The sequence below is a fragment of the Leucopleurus acutus genome (genome assembly GCF_964270905.1).
Source record: "Leucopleurus acutus genome assembly, chromosome: 10".
Classification (NCBI taxonomy): Eukaryota; Metazoa; Chordata; class Mammalia; order Artiodactyla; family Delphinidae; genus Leucopleurus; species Leucopleurus acutus.
This window is the reverse complement of record NC_139153.1, coordinates 34,940,142-34,957,760: the sequence shown is the minus strand read 5'-3', so window position 1 is coordinate 34,957,760 and position 17,619 is coordinate 34,940,142. Positions and strand designations below refer to the sequence as shown.

The 17,619-nt window shown below is 43.0% G+C and overlaps 1 protein-coding gene across 1 annotated transcript in view; it reads left to right on the top strand.

Moving 5' to 3' along the window:
* The window catches only part of CACNA2D3 (calcium voltage-gated channel auxiliary subunit alpha2delta 3), a gene marked incomplete at both ends in the record, with an annotated part of 784,748 nt that overhangs the window by 336,149 nt on the left and 430,980 nt on the right, over nucleotides 1-17,619 (top strand). The window contains one exon of the mRNA XM_082847776.1: nucleotides 17,205-17,336. Within this exon, the coding sequence (XP_082703902.1) occupies nucleotides 17,205-17,336 (132 nt within the window). The remainder of the gene's footprint in view (nucleotides 1-17,204; nucleotides 17,337-17,619) is intronic.

Genomic DNA, 17,619 nt, shown 5'->3' with positions numbered 1-17,619 from the left:
GAAGGAGAAAAAGAGGTGAGCCTGGAAACCCTCTGGGTATCAGTGAAATTACCACTGACTCAATTTGCAGTCATCTTGGAAAGGACAAGCTGCTGTCTCTCCCCTGGTGAATTTCTGCAGAGCACAAATTCTGCAAGTGAACCTCATCTCTGTCCCTAATCAAGTGGTGGCTGGGCTATTGAACATGGTGATTGTCCCAATTGTCCTTTTCACTTGGCTTGTGAGGCAGAGCTGGAGTCTTGGCAGTTCTTGGAAATAATGACCTCATACAAGAACATCCAATTTAGTAGCAGCTTCAGGCTCCCGGTGCCTTCATAAGCAGAAGTGTTTGCATTTCTCCCCTAGTCAACAGATTGTTTACGGGTACATTTTCACCTAGAGTAACAAACAGTAGTGAACTGTGAAGCTGCTGCTGAGTTTTATCTATAATTGAAATACCAAAGGTAAGACTAAATATAATTTGCTGTTATCTCCCCTAAGATACCAAGGGTGTTTTGAGTTTGTTCAATGCTATTTTAAGAAATTAAATGATCCTGGCAGTTCCCTGGTTGCCTTGTGGTTAGGATTCTGGGCTTTCACTGCTGTGACCCGGGTTCAGTCCCTGGTCAAGGTACTGAGATCCTGCCAGCTGTGTGGTGCGTCTCCCCCCGCCAAAAAAAAAAAAAAGAAAAAGAAGTTAAATGATCCTTTTCACCTACTCATGCTGTCTCATAAAAAGATGAAAAATTATCTAACAGGACTCCTAACCTAGTCATTGTCCAAAAACATACATTTTAAAACAACTGAATTGAAGAACATTTTTAGTGGGTTGAATGATGTTCCCCTCAAAAATTCATGTCCATTTGGAACCTCACACTATGACTTCATTTGGAAATAGGGTCTTTGCAGATATTATCAGTTAAGGATCTGCAGATGAGATTGTACTGGATTTTGGGGTGGACCCTAAATCCAAAGACCAGTATCCTTAAGAAGAGAGGAAGGCACACAGAGACAGACATAGAGGAGGGCCATGTAAATATCGAGGTAGAGACTGGAGTTATGCTTAGACAAGCCAAGGAATGCCAGGGATTGCCAACAACCACCAGAAGGTAAAAGAGAGGCATGGGGCAATTTCTCCCTTGGAGCCTCCAAAAGAAACCAGCGTTGCTGACACTTTGATTTTAGACTTCTGGCCCCCAGAAGTGTGAGAGAAGAGATTTCTGTTGTGTTAAGCCACCCAGTTGGAGGAGTTTGTTATGGCAGCCCAACACACCAGCCAGGGTTCCTCTGAGTCCCAGTAGACAGTTTCATATAGGACTGCAGGGGGAGGTGAAGGCATCCAGGTCATGAAAAACAGAGGAAGGCTGAGGAACTGTCCTGATTTAGAGGAGACTAAAGAGACAGAACAACTGTTGTAACGTGTGGTTCTGGATCAGATCTGGACCTGTGGATGAAATTTGAATAAGATTTGTAGATTAGGTACTAGTGTTGTATGAGGTGTGGTTTTGATTATTGGACTGTGGTTAAGTAAGAGGTTAACATTTGGGGAAGCTGGGTGAAGGGTATATGGGATTCTTTTTGTTTATTTATTTATTTTTTTAACAATTTTTGCAAATGTTTTGAAGTCTGAAAGTATTTCATAATGAAAATTTGAAACAGAGATACTGTTTGTTTATAGGAGAAAGATGAGAGAGAAAGGTTTGGGGGGATCATTTGTGCATGCCAAGAACGGCGAGCTGGTGAACTGGCTAATGTGTATACATTTCTGTAGTGAAAACACAAGCTTTGTTTCTCTGTCCACCAACACTTTTCTCCTTACACTTGTGAGGAACTTATATTCATTTATTTTAAACCAAATCCCTCCAGATACTCTGAGTACTGAAAATGTCACTCATGAAAACAGACTCCTTTACTTCTCCCCATTTTCAACGGAATGCCGTATTGCTGTTACAGATGAGGGTGATGTATATGTCTTGGGAAATTGATAAATGGAACAAAAAGGAAGGGTTTAAGTTGTAAAGGAGTGCATACTGCACAATTCCATTTTATACAAACAAAATGTATGGAGAAGGGAATAGATGGCTTTAACATCAGGATGTAAACAGTGGTTACCAACAGGGTTAGGGTGGTTTTAATTTTCTCACTGATCATTTGATTTTTTCAAATATTGAGGATATTTTTGTTAATTATGAGAAGTTATTTTGTAAGGGAAAGAATTAGAGGGTGATTTCCACTCTCTCCCCCCAGAAGAGAGCTCTATGTTTGGTCTAAGATAAAAAGCCCCAAGTGGAATCTTCTTGCAGAATTCATTTATTATTCCACTCTCTCACCATGTAGGACCAAGGCTTGAGCTATGTTAACTGTTCTCAAAGGTGGCCAGCGTGACAGCAGAGCCTGTTTTGGTGGTCTAGTCAGAGTCTGAAATATCCAGCTGAGGAATAGTCCTTGGCTCAAGACGTCAAGATTTTTTTTTTTTGAAACACTGTCTGCATTTTGTTTATCAAAAGGTCTTTCGTATGTTTCGCTTTGGCACAATTAAGTAGATTTTAGAATTTGCAGTTGTGGGTCCATAATATATTCATCCCAAGACGCCTTTGTGCATCTGTTATGTATTTTCATATTGTTTTTGCTAATAGTTTTGGAGAGATTTTAAGCATTTGAACCTTTTTTCCCCCTTGCTTTAAAGACAATGGCTGGAGAAAGTTAAGGACTCAGAAAGTTATTAATTTTTTTGTACCTCTAAGTGCACTGTAGTCCACTACTTTTAAGATGAAAGGGCCCATTTTTTCTTGTCCTTCTTCTCTTTCCTTTTCTTCTTATATAGACTGTGTTACTCAGAAGGATTGGATTGACCCTCTGCTATGAATTTGTAGTGATCCCATATGCTAATTAACTATGTCTTATCCTAATTCAGTTGTAAGAGAAAAGATCTCCATATATACATGGTAAATACGTAATATGTTTTAGAGAACAAATATTGAACAACTTTAAATTAAATTAAATATTTGTTTTAAGTAACATGTTTTCTCTCTCTCTCTTGTTTTTTTTTTGTGGTAGGCGGGCCTCTCACTGTCGTGGCCTCTCTTGTTGCGGAGCACAGGCTCCGGACGCGCAGGCTCAGTGGCCATGGCTCACGGGCCCAGCCACTCCGTGGCATGTGGGATCTTCCCGGACCGGGGCACAAACCCGTGTCCCCTGCATCGGCAGGCGGACTCTCAACCACTGCGCCACCAGGGAAGCCCAACATGTTTTCTCTTAAACGATTCTGCCTATGATGATGAACAGTAGTTCTGAAACAAACTTTATTATCCTCTCTTCACATCTTTTCTTGTTCTTGCTGTGGAGTCCACGCATATCCTGACCACACAGTGACCAAGCTAGCCTTTTTTTATCTTGACCTTGTAAACTTTGACTTGGCATCATGGATGGTCCTTGCTTTTGGACATTCCATGAGTAACATAGCTTTCAGTTCTGACACACACACTTTGTTATACTCTAATCATGTAAATGCTATTGAAATAGCAGCAACTTTAAATTTACATGCCCTTTAATTCACATACAAAATAGAACCAAGCTATTTAAAAATAATCAAACAGACCAAGGGGTGAAATCATGGCAGATTAAATAAGAAAGCTGAATTCGATAGTATCTGCATAGATGGCTTGTCTTCTTTCTAGTTAACTGCTAAAATAAAATTAGTCATCAAATGCGTTAGGACTCCAAAATGTTACTGGAGTTTTGATTTACTTCTGGTCATTTAAAATATGTTTGAAACTGTTTAATCAAACTGATTAAATAAACCACCATCACTATTAAAAGTTTTAGCATCTTTATTGCTAGAAGACCTTTCTGAATAAATGTTTCCACAAATAAGAAAATAATAAAGTTTGGACTACTAAAATTTTTAAGAAAAGATTTGTCAAGCCTTGACTTAAAAGCATGCTCTTATTAAAACTATTCCAGCTAAAATCTCTAAGTAGCTCTGTCCTTGAAAGTTTTTGGAGATCAGCTTCCATTTCTGAAGGCCCATCCTTGTCATACATCATTTTCGTAGCAGCTGGCTTCTCGCTTGGTGAAGTTCCTGTTAAATATGTATGGCCTTGTTGGTTTTATTTTAGTAGCAATACATTTTTTTTCTTTTTCATTGTTATGTGTAGCATGTAATCCTCTGAACTTGCAGCATTATTTCCCGCAAAGCACTTCTTTCTCTCTTCTTTGAATTTTTTGCTTTGCATCCCAAGAGATCTATCTTTTGCATTAAACTTTCCTTGATAAACTTTCTTCTATCTGCCATGCACTTTTAGAACACTGAACAGACTTCTTGTACACCGGTGTGGTATGGAAATGCTTCACTTGGAAAATGATCCTGCCAGATTTAAATTATTTAGCAGAATTAGTGCTTGGTGAAATCCTGAGTCACATGGGTTTTGTGGCCTCTGAGATGACTCTTTGGGTGTTTGTGAACGTATTGGAAACTTGGAGGAGATGTTTCTGGTTTGGCACCCTCTCTTTCCTCTTCCCGTCAGTTCCACTCTGAATTTCTTTCAGAAACCCGTCTTTCATGGCTGCTGGGCTTGAAATCAGACCCAAGACTTAGCATGTTTAAGCCAATCAATCAGCATGCCTCATTCCACTCTTGTTTTGGTTAGGTCAGGGATGGGTGTACAATGCTCAAAGTCAATAAAAGTAAGGAGACATCTGAAGATCTCATATTCTACCTGTGAGTATGGTGCGAAAAAGTTTGATGACTGTAAGTGCTGCAGTAATTCTGTGGCCCCATAAGGGGAAACGTTGGAGATGCTGGGGCAAGGGCTGTAGGGTGAAAGGCCGGGATGTGTGAGAGGAAAGGTCTGAGGATGGAGCCAGCTCAGTTGGATACAGAATAGAAAGATAGAAACGACAGCCTTGGTGAAACCATTGGCAGTCTCTGGACCAACCTACCCTTGAAGCCGTCTCTACCCCTAATCTTTTTAGTTCTATGGGCCAGTATTTTTAAAGGGATTTTAATTTGGCTCTTTGGTTCCTTAAATTGGAAAGATTCCCAGCTTGAAGAAGTAGAGGGTGTACTGACATAATTACAGTAGCAACAGTCTTAAGTAGCATCCAGTTGAGTAATTTAGTGGATTAATTAATGTTTTCCATTTCTTCTCCCATCAATAAAACACTTTGGCCGATGTCTGGAGCATGCTGAATGTCCATAGCTAGCCAACTGCCCCCAGTACTCAAAAGGCTATGGCCTTGCATACAATGATTGGCTAAGTGTTAAAAGAAGGTGTTAAGTATTATTATAAAAATGATTCCTTGCTCTAATTCTTTTTGGTTATACACATCGTGATCACATCAGATCTCTCTCTCTCTCTCTCTCTCTCTCTCTCTCTCTCTCTCACACACACACACACACACACAGAGAGTCATTCGGTTCCATTCCCTGTGGAATGGGGTGAGTTATAAATGGAGTGTCCGTCCATTCTGTTCTGCCAACAATATACCTACTTACACTGATTATCTCTATGTATTAATAAAAATACCCCCCCAAAAGTGGTCCAGTTTGGATAATAAATTATATGCTCATCTAGTTACAAATCATGGAATAGAATTAAACCTATACCTTTGATTTTTCACGAGCTTATGTGACAAGAGGAGGGGACCATCAAATACCCATCCTTGCCACTCAGGATCTAGTGTGCATTAGCCACTGAAGGTCCATAAACTCAATCATTGGGTCTCAATTAATTGGGCCCAACTGCTGTTGTTCAATAGGCCAAAAAAACAGTTGATATAAGCATTTGTGGGGTGAATGAGGTCTGGTGGACATATGGCTGGAACATCCTTGTTAATAATTCTTGGCCAACATTATTGGAAGCTGGTATTATTTCTAGTGGATATCATGCTTTTTGGGAGCAGTTTGAACTTCCCGTGGTACAGTTGGGCTGGGAGTGGGGAGAGCTTACGACCAGAGGATCTTTGCATGAAAATGAGCATCAAGAGCAAATTCCTGTAATGTTCTAGCCATGTGAGCCCAGCCCCCTGGTGCCATATCCATCAAAACACCTTGGCATGAAATTGGCTTCCTCTCCAGAGCTCCGTGAGGGCGTGGCTCTTCCCCGCAGCTTATTTGCAGAGAACATTGTCTGCTTCTTCGAGCATCTTTCTGCCCTTTCTCAGGCCTACTTCTGACTCCTGTTTACACGTTTCTAGCGGTGTCAAGCTAGAAATGCCCTTGGTTATGTGACCACAACTACATTTTCTTATTCTTGGGGCTGCATGCCGGCAGGAGTTTGTCAGTTTCAGAGCTGGAAGACATAGAGGATATATCATTTATATTTTATTAAAGAAAAACCACAGTTTTCTTTATACAAGGCATGTGTTCACATTTCACCTGCCATCCTACACCCTGGTGTAGATGCTGTTAAGGTTGAGATGTGAGTTACTTAGGCAGGAAACTGGGAAGAGGTGATGAGCACGGCAGCTTTGAGCCACTGGAGCTACATTTCCCCAGCCCCAGTCATTCATGGGCCACACTCATGTCTTCATCTGTTTCTGCCCAATGCCTGTTTGATTAATTGATGCTTTTCTTTAAACTGACTCACTCTTTATTTTCACCTAAATAAATTTAGCCTCATTCTGAGCAATAATCTGCGTACCCATGGGTTTGATGTGTTGCTTAAAATTACTCTAACATAATGAAGTACACAAAGGCTAAAGTCTTTAAAAGTTCCTTTGTGTTCTACCTGAAAGCACTTACCTAGGATGGCATGTGCGGTGTGTGTGTGTGTTTGTGTGTGTGTGTGTGTGTGTGTGTGTGTGTGTGTTTTGAGAAGGGAGTGAGGGCAGGGCATAAGCCCCTTTCCATTCATGGTTCAAGAAATAAGAGATTATAATTTTATTATTCTATTTCAGTGGCTACTTGTAGCTCAGTTATCTGGCAGCAGCATTCCGAATTTTGAAAAGGGTAGTTCTCTTCTGGGAATTTAAAAGTAAATTAAGGCATAAAAGACCTATTACTAGATCTGGTCATTCTGATCCCCAAACCCAGGCCATTCGCTAGACAATTGCCTTTCCTTACCCCACTGCACCCACTTACAAAGACCAAGGCTTCCAGCATCTCAAAGGATGACGAGATCCTGGTACAAAGAGGAGAACGTGTCTACACCTCCATCACCATGACCATACCCATCCTGCCACCACTGAGTGGCCTGTTAAATCGATGACAGTGTAGATGTGGGCAGGACTTGCACTGAAACGCAGATCAAAGGAGTTCTGTGGTCCTCCTCAAGGCTCAGCTCAGATCTTCCTTCTGCTGTGCCTCTTCTTCCAACTAGGTCATATTTCCTTCTTCCTCACTCAGAACTCACCTTTCATCCATATCCACCCCATCTTTCCTACCCACAAGCCAATTTTTCAGGCTGGTACCCTGTGACATCTCTTAAAAGCAGTGCAGAATACTAATTCCCTTCCATGCCCCAACCCGGGCCTCTCTCAGAAGCCAGACTCAAGGCTGCATGTCGTCTCTCCATATAAATCTCAGAGCAAATGCAGGAGAGTCAGCTCTCAGCCTTTGGGTGTTAAAAACAAACAGCGGGGGGCTTCCCTGGTGGCGCAGTGGTTGAGAGTCCGCCTGCTGATGCAGGGGACATGGGTTCGTGCTCCGGTTCGGGAAGATCCCACATGCCGCGGAGCGGCTGGGCCCGTGAGCCATGGCTGCTAAGCCTGCGTGTCCGGAGCCTGTGCTCCACAGCGGGAGAGGCCACAACAGTGAGAGGCCTGCGTACCGCAAAGAAAAAAAAAAAAAAAAAAACCAAACAAACAGCGAAGTTACACTTAGCTCTGTTTCCCTTTTGAATGTCCACAATCCACTTATCTCCCTGTCTGTGGTTTCTGGGCCCGCTGCATGGTGATATGCTACCCTGTTTCCTCTGCAGCCCTCTGCTCCCTTGGCCTCCGTTTCAGCTCCTTCCTTTGTCCAGCCGCAGTTCTGTGTCTTCATACCGGCAATATCCCTGACAGCTCCTTAATTGCTACATGTGTTTGTACAGTTCCCTAGCAATTATATTTCAGACCCTGTCAGGGTACCTGCTAGCCTTGGGGCTGTGTTTATATTAAATATCAATAAAAAGCTGATAGCATCAGTGCAGATGGCAGGCTCACAAAATCATATTTTGGTGGGAGCCACAAGATGGAAGGGAGGAATGCTTAAATTCCTTTCTCTCTTCTAAAAGTTTGGAATGAGAGGAGACTTTCTGAGTGAATATCAGGAATGGGTTCTTACCAAATAATGACAGCTATAGGTTCTGTACTCTAGCTGGGAGTTATCTTTTTGTGTGTGTGACTTGTCATAGCATCAGTTTTCTCCAGAATTGTTTCTTTGTGCGCTTCCCCCACGCCCCCCACCATGGAACACAGGACAAGCCTTCAAATACCCTAGGTAATTTTAAATGCTTATTGACTGAATGGGTACGTTTATTTGGCTTTACTTTGAGTGGGGTGTGTGTGTGTGTTTAGGACAGAGGCCCGGGACTAAGGGTCTCTGAGCCCCACCCCACCCTCTCCCCGTACCCCCTGCATCGCCACTTCTGAGGGACACTTTCACTTTAGGCGAAAGGACAGCCTAGCCCATCTCAGGCTGTGTAGCTTTTCCCCAACAGGACCTCGGTTCTCCCACCCTTCAGAAATAGTATGCGCCTTCCCAGGAGCTGTGAGTTTGACGGTGAATGAGGCATGTAGGGCAGTTGGCACCGTGTGAGCCCATAGCAGTGCCCAGAAAAAGTCTTGCTGAAGGTTTCCAACACCCAAATGTGTGGTCAAGGATTTTTTTTCTTATGGTTCCCACTCTTTCATGTTGCTTATGAATAACTTCTATCAATTAGGGACACACTGCAAGAACAGCTGGCTGGGATGTACATTCTGAGGACTGTTGCAACAGAAAAATTGGTGTTTGCAAATCTGTGACAATCCAACTGTTGGAGGACAAACTCTTGCCTGTTTCCATCAGTAGATTTTCCCATTTGTGTGCCATCTAAGAAGCATGCCAGCTTCCCTTGGGTGAACTCCCCTAGGATGCAGTACTCTGAAGCACTGTCCTCCAGGCTTCCTGCTGTCGAGGACGCCCTGCTTGGATGCTGGGACGATGCAGAAGAGAGCTTCTACCTCTGGAATAAATGCCTGCCTTCAGAGTGCAAAACTTGTGTGGTGAGATTGTCCTCTCTACACCAGTGGCTCCTCTCACTCTGCCACCCTAGTGCAGGCACCATCCTGTCCCCCTGGAAGGACAGTAGGAGCCTCTAAACAGTCCCTCCACCCCCACTCTCCTGCCTCTGCTTGGTTGCTCTCCAAATGGCAGGAGTGTGTACCTGCCCTCTCTTCAAACCCTCCAGGGGCCTCCATTGCTCCTGAGATTGCCAGCAGACTGCAGCCCAGGGTCTTCAAGATCCTGCTAAGTTCTCATCCTTGATCCCTCCCACCCAAGCTTTTTGTCCTCTGAATTCCAGGTATTTAAACTTGCAGTTGGCAATGCCAGGACCACTCTGCAGCTGCACCTCCGGCCCCACTTTTAATTCCTATTCATTCCTCAAATTCCTGCTTGATCAATAATGTGTTAGGAAGACCTTGCTTAAGAACATGTTCCCCAACATCGTGTTTTGCCCCTTCTGATACTAATCATAACTGTAATCTTACACTTAATTCGATAATTATTGGGTTTTCTGCCTTCCCCAATGGACTATACATGCCTTTGAGTTAAAGGCTTTGCCTGGTTTTCCCCATTGCTTTGTCACCAAATCCTAACACAGTGCCTGGCACACAGTAGTCATTCAGCAGGTATTTTCTGAATGAATGAATAAATGCATACTACATCGGGTACAGGGGCTAAATGCTTTGGAGAATGTTAGAAAATATGACATGATTTACACCCTTTAAATGGGTTGTACAATGGCAGTAGGAACAGCTACTATAAATGAAACAAGAAAAGAAAAGCCTCAATAAGATTATCCAGGGTGGGGATGTGGGTGTAAGTTGGGAATTGGAGGAGAAGCAAATTTGAAAATGGATCCTGGGCCAGACCAGGTCGTCTTAGAGCACTGGGCAGTGAGATGTAGTCTCTGAGTGATGGGTTAGCAGAAACTACTGAAACTTCTGGGCCAGGGTGTATGATCTTGCCTTGGAATTCAGCACAGATTTGCAATCAGGATGCCAGGTTCCAGAGAGCCGCAGCAAGGGTCTTGCAAGGCTGGTGTTATTCTAGTACTTGTTGGTGGGAAAGGGGTGGCTGTGCTCACCCCATCTCTGAACCTGTCCTAGGTGAGTTTTATTCCCTTTCTAACCAGAGCAAAACCTCAGGGAGGAAGTAGGCTTTGATTCTTCAGCTCTTTGTTAGAGACCTCAAGGGAGACTCAGTTAATGGGACAAGATCACATATCAAATGAGGTGTTTTAAATTAGTGATACCAGCTTAACTACAGTTTATCAGATGCCACTTTAGAATCCAAAGCCCTATGAGATATGCTTATCTTCACTCTAGAGTGTCTTATCCAAGATTTTATGCCTTGTAAATGTCCCCTCTGCAAGCAGCCCCCAAATCCAGATGCTGATGGTGATGAAAGAGCTTCACTGTGGCTCTGCAGCAGAGACCCCAAGGGGGATGCGTTAGGGGACCCTTGCAGATGGGCTCTACCTTATCTTTATCCACCACGTCCTCTTCAACTCACACACATGCCTGGAGCATTAAGTGTGAAGATGCTGTCAGGGTCCCCAAGAAAGCTTGATCCCAGCCCCCTCCTCCAGACCACCCACTTCATTTATTTGTTGACAGCTGGGGGCAGACAGCCTGCTCTGAGCCACATGTTACCTTGACTGTACCTCCCATGCCACCTTTTTTCCCCCACCCCTTACTATCTGGTGAGTAGTAGAGTTTGAGGCCTCCATTCCAGTCTTCTTCCAACTAATAGCTTGGACACAACATGCAATTTAGCTAATCTCTACCTTGGGCAGGTGATGTACTGGGGCAATGGACTTCAATGCTCTGAGGATCAGTTTCCTCATCTGTAAAATGGGGCTAGGAAGAGTAGTTTGTAACTGTCCTGCATAGTCCGTGGCACATTATAAATGTGCCAGAAATGGCAATCTCTGCTGCTATCAGTATCATTATTATTTTGATTTCTATCACATAATTTTCTTTTTCTTAGTATCTCTGACAAAGACTTGGGAATGGTTTATTCCAGGGGGATAAGGAATGACAAGGAGGAAGAAATGCAAGTTTCTCCACAAAAATTTAAATATGTTAAGGGAGGAGGACTATTTAAAGTTGATATACTTAAGGCAAAAAATCCGAACAAACAAGTTCCATCATTGACGTGAAATCCCACTGGGGAATGAGCTCCTGAAGTCTAGCACATCGAGGCAATGGGCTGAGAGTCTAAGGTACCCTCTAGTTTTTGCCAAACTAGTAGCTGTGTTCCCCACTCACTTTTCTTCCTAGCTCCATCCAGAGTGGTTCAGCACTGGGCCATGAGTATTCCTCATCCCTCTCTTCCCAGGACTGCCAGAAAATGCCTCCAGATTTGGGAAAAGCAAGCTGCATTTAATATCTAGCACATCACTAAGTTTAGAGGAAGGGTAAATGTTTTGCTTATCTATTTTATAATTCAACACACATTAAGGGCTATTTTCCAATACATATTAAGTGTTTGATAATTAGCATCAAAAGTATTCATTATTTAATCTATGATCTATTTAGAATGAACGAGAGAGACGTCATTTGCTTGCTGAAATGGGAGACATCAAACCTCTCCAGCCATTCTCCTCTTGAATCTCGTCCAGCATGCGGGGCTGAGGAAAACTGCGTGGATTCAGTGCCCCCAGTAATCCCTGTGCTGGTGTAATTTTATATCCAGGAGACACACACCTTCAAAGACCTTTAGGAAAGCCCAAGATCCTTCCTCCAGCTTGTTCAAGGCAGGAAATAAATGCCTTCTTTACAAGGGCCATACTTCAAAACCCAGTTGAACATGAATTCAGTCCCTTCCCTTCAAACAATTGCTTTTGGGTAACAGTAGTTTGTAATTCAATATTAGCCTATAATTGTTCATGTATGCTCAGATCCTCTAGAAATGGACCCGTATTTTGTGCTGGAAAATGGCAAGTTTAAATTAATACAGTGCTGCTAATTCACTGGAGAATAAATGATATTGAGAAAAAAGATGAAGGGAGTATCAGGTAACTTTGAGGTCTGGAGAGGAAACTCAAATACTAAGGCATCCATAAAGATCCTGATTGTTTGAAGGGTGTGTCCTGGAAAAAGGAAGTAGGCTATGCTGGCTATAGGTTTCAGAAGAAAAGAAATTTGATTTTTGAACCATGAATAAAAGCATGATGGGCCTTGGCACTGGTGGAGCACAGATTACGTCTGTTAGAAAATGTATACTTGGCAGGAAACTTTGCTGATCTGCTAAAATCCTCACCATGGCCTGCCCACCTCTCCAGCCCCATCCTGTAACTCTCTCCTTTGCTCACAAGGCTCTAGTAATACTTGTGGCTTTGTTGTTTTGTTCCCTAAGACATGGGTTTCTTCCCAGCTCCAGACTTCAGAACCTGCTGTTCTCTTTGCCTAGAAAGTTTTTGCTGGCCAAGGGGGTTTGGAGCTGATGCCTTCTTTGCATTCAGGGCTCTCCTCAAAGAGGTCATTTTTGACCGCCCAATTTGAGTAACTCCACTTTCCCCAACTAATCACACAGGGTAACTCTCAAGCCTACCATCCCTTTTACTTGTCTTCATCACACCCATTTCTATTTGGAATTCTCATTTCTTTTCCCTTGTCTCCCCTCGTCAGACTGAAATGTCAGCTTCATGATCTATCTGGTTCAGTGCTGAATGCCTGAGATAGTAGGTGCTCAATAAATATTAATCAAATGAACAAATGGAAGAATCATCGAGAGTGCCTGACCCTGATAATTTGAGGAAGGGAGGAAGACACATAGGTAGAGCCTTACCTGGATGTTCCTACGACAGCTGGACTGCCCTGGGTGGGGAGTTGGGGACTCACCATAGAGCTGCAACTGGTGATGTACCCTCCTGGTGGAGCCCTCCTGCTGCTGGGCACCTATGTGCCTTGTACCACCAGCTTTCGAGGGAGGGCTGCTCTCATTTGCCTTCCACAGATGGAGACATTGGGACACAGGGAAGTTAAGTCACAAGTCCAAAGCCATTAGCTAACAAGTGTAGAGTGAGGTCTCAAACCTGGGATTCCAGCTCCAGAGCCCAAGTTCCAGACTGGTGACTGCAATGTTGGGGTGCTGCCCAGAGGCACGCTGCAGAGAACAGGGAGGAAAGTTGGGAGTCTTCTTGGAACCTTATTTATTTGCTAAGACACGAAGCAAATAATGGCCAGTATGTATGGAGTGGTTTGTATGTGCCAGTTGCTGTGCTAAGTGTTCTACATACATTAATTTGCTTGAGGCTCATCATCTTAGATAGGTCACAGGAGGATGGAACTCGGGACTGAAATGCGATGGTTACTCATTCACAGAAATAGAACTAAAAGGAAATGTGTGTGCATGTGTGTAAGGGGGAGTGTGCAGAGAGAACGTTAGCCGTCTGCAACATCAGGTGACCCCTATGTAGCAAAGTGCAAGCTTCAGAGGAAAGCACAGATGAGAGCAGTTATTGGATGGAAATAAAAAAGGAAGCTACAAATGTGATTTTTTGATGGATTGTATGATGTATTATAAAAACAGAGCAGGGATGTGTGAGTGCTTTTCAGATACAAATTGCAAATTGATCAGAAAGGTGGTATGGGACTCTTACTCTCTAAACTTCTGCTAGTAGTCTGTTTTACTAAAAGCTGAACGTCTGATAAATTTTTGACTGGCATTGGAGGTAATTTAATCTCTCAGAAGGTAGAGGAAACAGGAGGAAGAATTGCTATTCCTGGACTTGATATTGACCAATATGAATCATAAGTTGATGCAGAATGGACAGGAACATTGGGAAAATGACCATGTTATGTGGAGTTCACTTTATTGAGCAGAGAGGCTGGGCATTGACACAACACTAAACATTAAGGGAAATGATTTTAGTCCAGTTTGTTGCACTACAGGTAGGACCCATTGAAAGAGGTCAGGAAGAATTGTAAGCTCATAAAATTACAATGCAGACGTGAAAATCTGAATTGTTCCCATAAAGAAGAAAAGGGAGAAGGCCTTTAAACATCCTTCACCAGGAAAAAGGCCTGCATCTATTAAACTCAGATTTTAAAAACAGTACATTAACAACCATAGAATATGGGTATATTGTATAGGATAATTAAGAGAGTATGAGTACATGTAATGGGTTGAATAGTGGCCTCTAAAGGATATGTCCAAGTCCTAACCTCCAGTACATCCTTCAAATGTGACCTTATTTAGAAATCGAGTCTTTGCAGATGTAATTAAGCTAAAGATTTTGAGATGAGCTCATGTTGAATTTAGGGTGGACCCCAAATCCAGTGACTGGTTTTCTTAAAGAAAAAAGAGAGGGAGACTTGACACAGAGACCCACAGAGGCCAAGTGAAGATGGAGGCAGAAATCGGAATGATGTGTTTATAAGGCAAGAAACGTCAAGGGTTGCTGGCGACCACCGGAAGCTAGGAGAGAGGCATGGAACAGATTCTCCCTCAGAGCCTCCAGAAGGAACCAATCTTGCTAACACCTTGATTTTGAACTTTTGGCCTCTAGAATACATTTCTGTTATTTTAAGCCCCCACCCCCACCCCAATTTGTGGTAATTTCTTACAGCAGCCACGTGAAGCTAATACAGTCTGTTAAACCCCTTAGATTATTTTAACCAGACCATATTTTTTAGTGATTCTACTTCCCTTATTCATCATACCCTGGGAAAACCAAAGCCTTCTGTTCTTAAAGAGACATAATTCTAGAGCAAGATGTGGTATCCAAATGAAGTGGATGAAATGATCCTCAGGCACTACAGTTCTTTTTCAATTTCTGAAGGTGCTCACAGTTCGCAGAGGGAGGAACAATCTTAGGTTAGTAGGGCCATCTGGAGATACTACCCCCAGAGAAATCATGCTCAAGAAAAAAGAATTGTCTAACTGGAAACTGGTGAACTCCTTAACATGTTGAGACAGGGAGCCCGTGAAATGGAATTTTCGCTTCTAATTGTGGAAGGTTTTTATAATTGAAGTTATTGATGGAAGAGGCAAGAACCGTGGATTTTTCACTGTCATTATTGTATTTGCACCTTTGTGGATTAATTTAAGTGGCTTCCGTAGCAAGGAGTGAGTCACAGTAATTATTGTAAAGCCTGGACAGGAACAATAAAGAACTCCATTTTCCAGGATGGTGAGGATAGTCTTAACTCAAAATTACTTTACAGGAAAGAGTTGACTTGATCATTTTCACTCTCCCAGTCTATGATGTGGTTTATTATAGTTTACAAGAGTTAGAGCATTTGCCCTTGAGATGAGAGTTAGAATCCCGCTTGCCTGTTGCATCCGTGTGAGTGGTCTGAAAGAATGAGACAGGCTGGAGGTAAGACAGTAAGACAAGGCGCCATGTCTGTCCACTGGGTCAGGCGTCATATCGCGGCTCTGTCTCATCCTCCACATCTTGTGGGCAGCCAGCTGGCAAAGGGCAGGCAGATGAGGAGGAGGAGTGGCTAGCACAGTGCCAACAGTGAGTTTCCTTGCAGTGTACCTAATTTACATAAGCATTTCTAGAGTTACTTTTTTCGTTGGCTTGCTGTGCAACTTATGGGCTGGACTGAGGGAATCTGTCCCCATACCCGCTGTCTGTGTAGTATGGAGGGATCTTTGGAATGAGGACGCCACAGTGGGGTTACTGTGATTCACAGTTCCACAGGGAATTCTGGTGAGGGTGCTGGACTCCAGGGGAATGGACTAAGCTCCCTTGATGACTTTGTGAATGCCTATGGCCATTAGTCCCTTTCTGCCAATGTGTTTTACCTTCCAAACAGGCCAAATTATTGGGTATTATTATCCCCATTTTACAAATAAGGAAATCACAGATAAGAGGCTTTGCCATTTGCTAGTTGGGTGTTTTAGTAAAGAACCTGACCTCCTGGTTCTCCATTTCCACTTGCATAGCATGGAGAACAACAGTGGACCTGCTGTGGAGGGCTGTGGTGGGGGTGACAGGAGTGAAGATGAGCACAGTGCCTGCCTTGCAGGAAGGACTCAACAAAGGTTTCTCCTCCTCCTCCTCTTCCTAACTATTAACATGCTCATCCTATTGTCATCCTTACCCTCATCATACTGGGACTGGACAATTATCTATACTCTTGCAACAAAATTTTGCTGAGTGTTGCATTATTTTGAAACAGGATCTTCCAAGGTTAAAAAAAAGTGGACAGTTAAAGAGTATCCTCAGTGATCCACCATGCTTTGATCAGTATGCAAGAAGTATATATTTTCTGTCTTTGTCTTCACTCTTAATTCTCATCTGTGGACAAAAGACAAGGGGTTATCTTTGGGCTCCCAAGGGTGAGGAAAAGACATTTGCTCATGGGATGACAGGGCAGAAGAGTAGATAGTTGTCTGGAATTGGAGAACAGCCTTTTATTCATCAGTCCATCCATCCATTCATCTCTTTATCCATCCATACATTTTTGGAGTTTCTGCCACGTGCTGGTCAAAGGTGTGCAGCAGGAGATCAAAGCAAGATTGTTCCTGCCCTTATGGAGCTCATAATCTGCTGAACAAAAGAGGTAGAGAGATTTAGTTATGTAATTCCAATTTACTTATTTATTTATTTTTAAAGCAGACTTTTAAGTGAGAGGTGGAGAGAATTGGAACAGGGCTGCGTTGGCTGAGGTGACTGCAGTGACAGAAAACACATTTTTCCTGTTTTCAATGCTGAGTTCTGACTCAGGAGCTGAAAAGTGGAACAGAATGCTAAGAAAGTCTCTCTTTGCTTTCTCTGAACTATTTGCTCAGTCAGATTGAAAGTAACCCAAAAAGGGATGTGCCTTTCAAGTAAGGAGTCATCAGTAGAGTCTCCTGGGTGGCTTAGAGGGCTCAGGCAGGATGGGGAAACTCTAATGTACATAAAGCTGGAATTCCCAGGAGCTAAACATTTCGGGAGCTATAACTTTCTTCACAGCTTCCTGCAGGATGGGCCCCATGGTGATATCTGCCAGCTACGTGGGATGCCAGCTGGGGTTCTGTTTCACTTTGGTTTGTAACATTCCTCTTCTCTCTCCCCGCCTTTTTTCCCCAGATCCAGCAATTGTCAATGGGGTTTATTGGTCCGAGTCCCTAAACAAAGTTTTTGTAGATAACTTTGATCGTGACCCGAGTCTCATATGGCAGTACTTTGGAAGTGCAAAGGGCTTTTTTAGGCAGTATCCAGGTGAGTATCCCTGCATTGAGAATTATGATTCAAGTTACTGATCCTGTGATATTTTCCTTTAGGGTTAAGGGTTAACAATTTTTTCCCTTCCCTTAGAAGAAAATGAAAGATTAAGTTCAAATCTATTAAATCTCTTGTCAGGGTACAGGACAGGAATGCAGTGTGGCATCTGCATACGTGTGCACACCCACATTTGGATCTACGTGTGGTTTCAGCATCTTCCTCAATAGAGTTATTCATAGAGCTGCCACCTAAAGTGAGGTATTGGAGTGTGAAACGTATC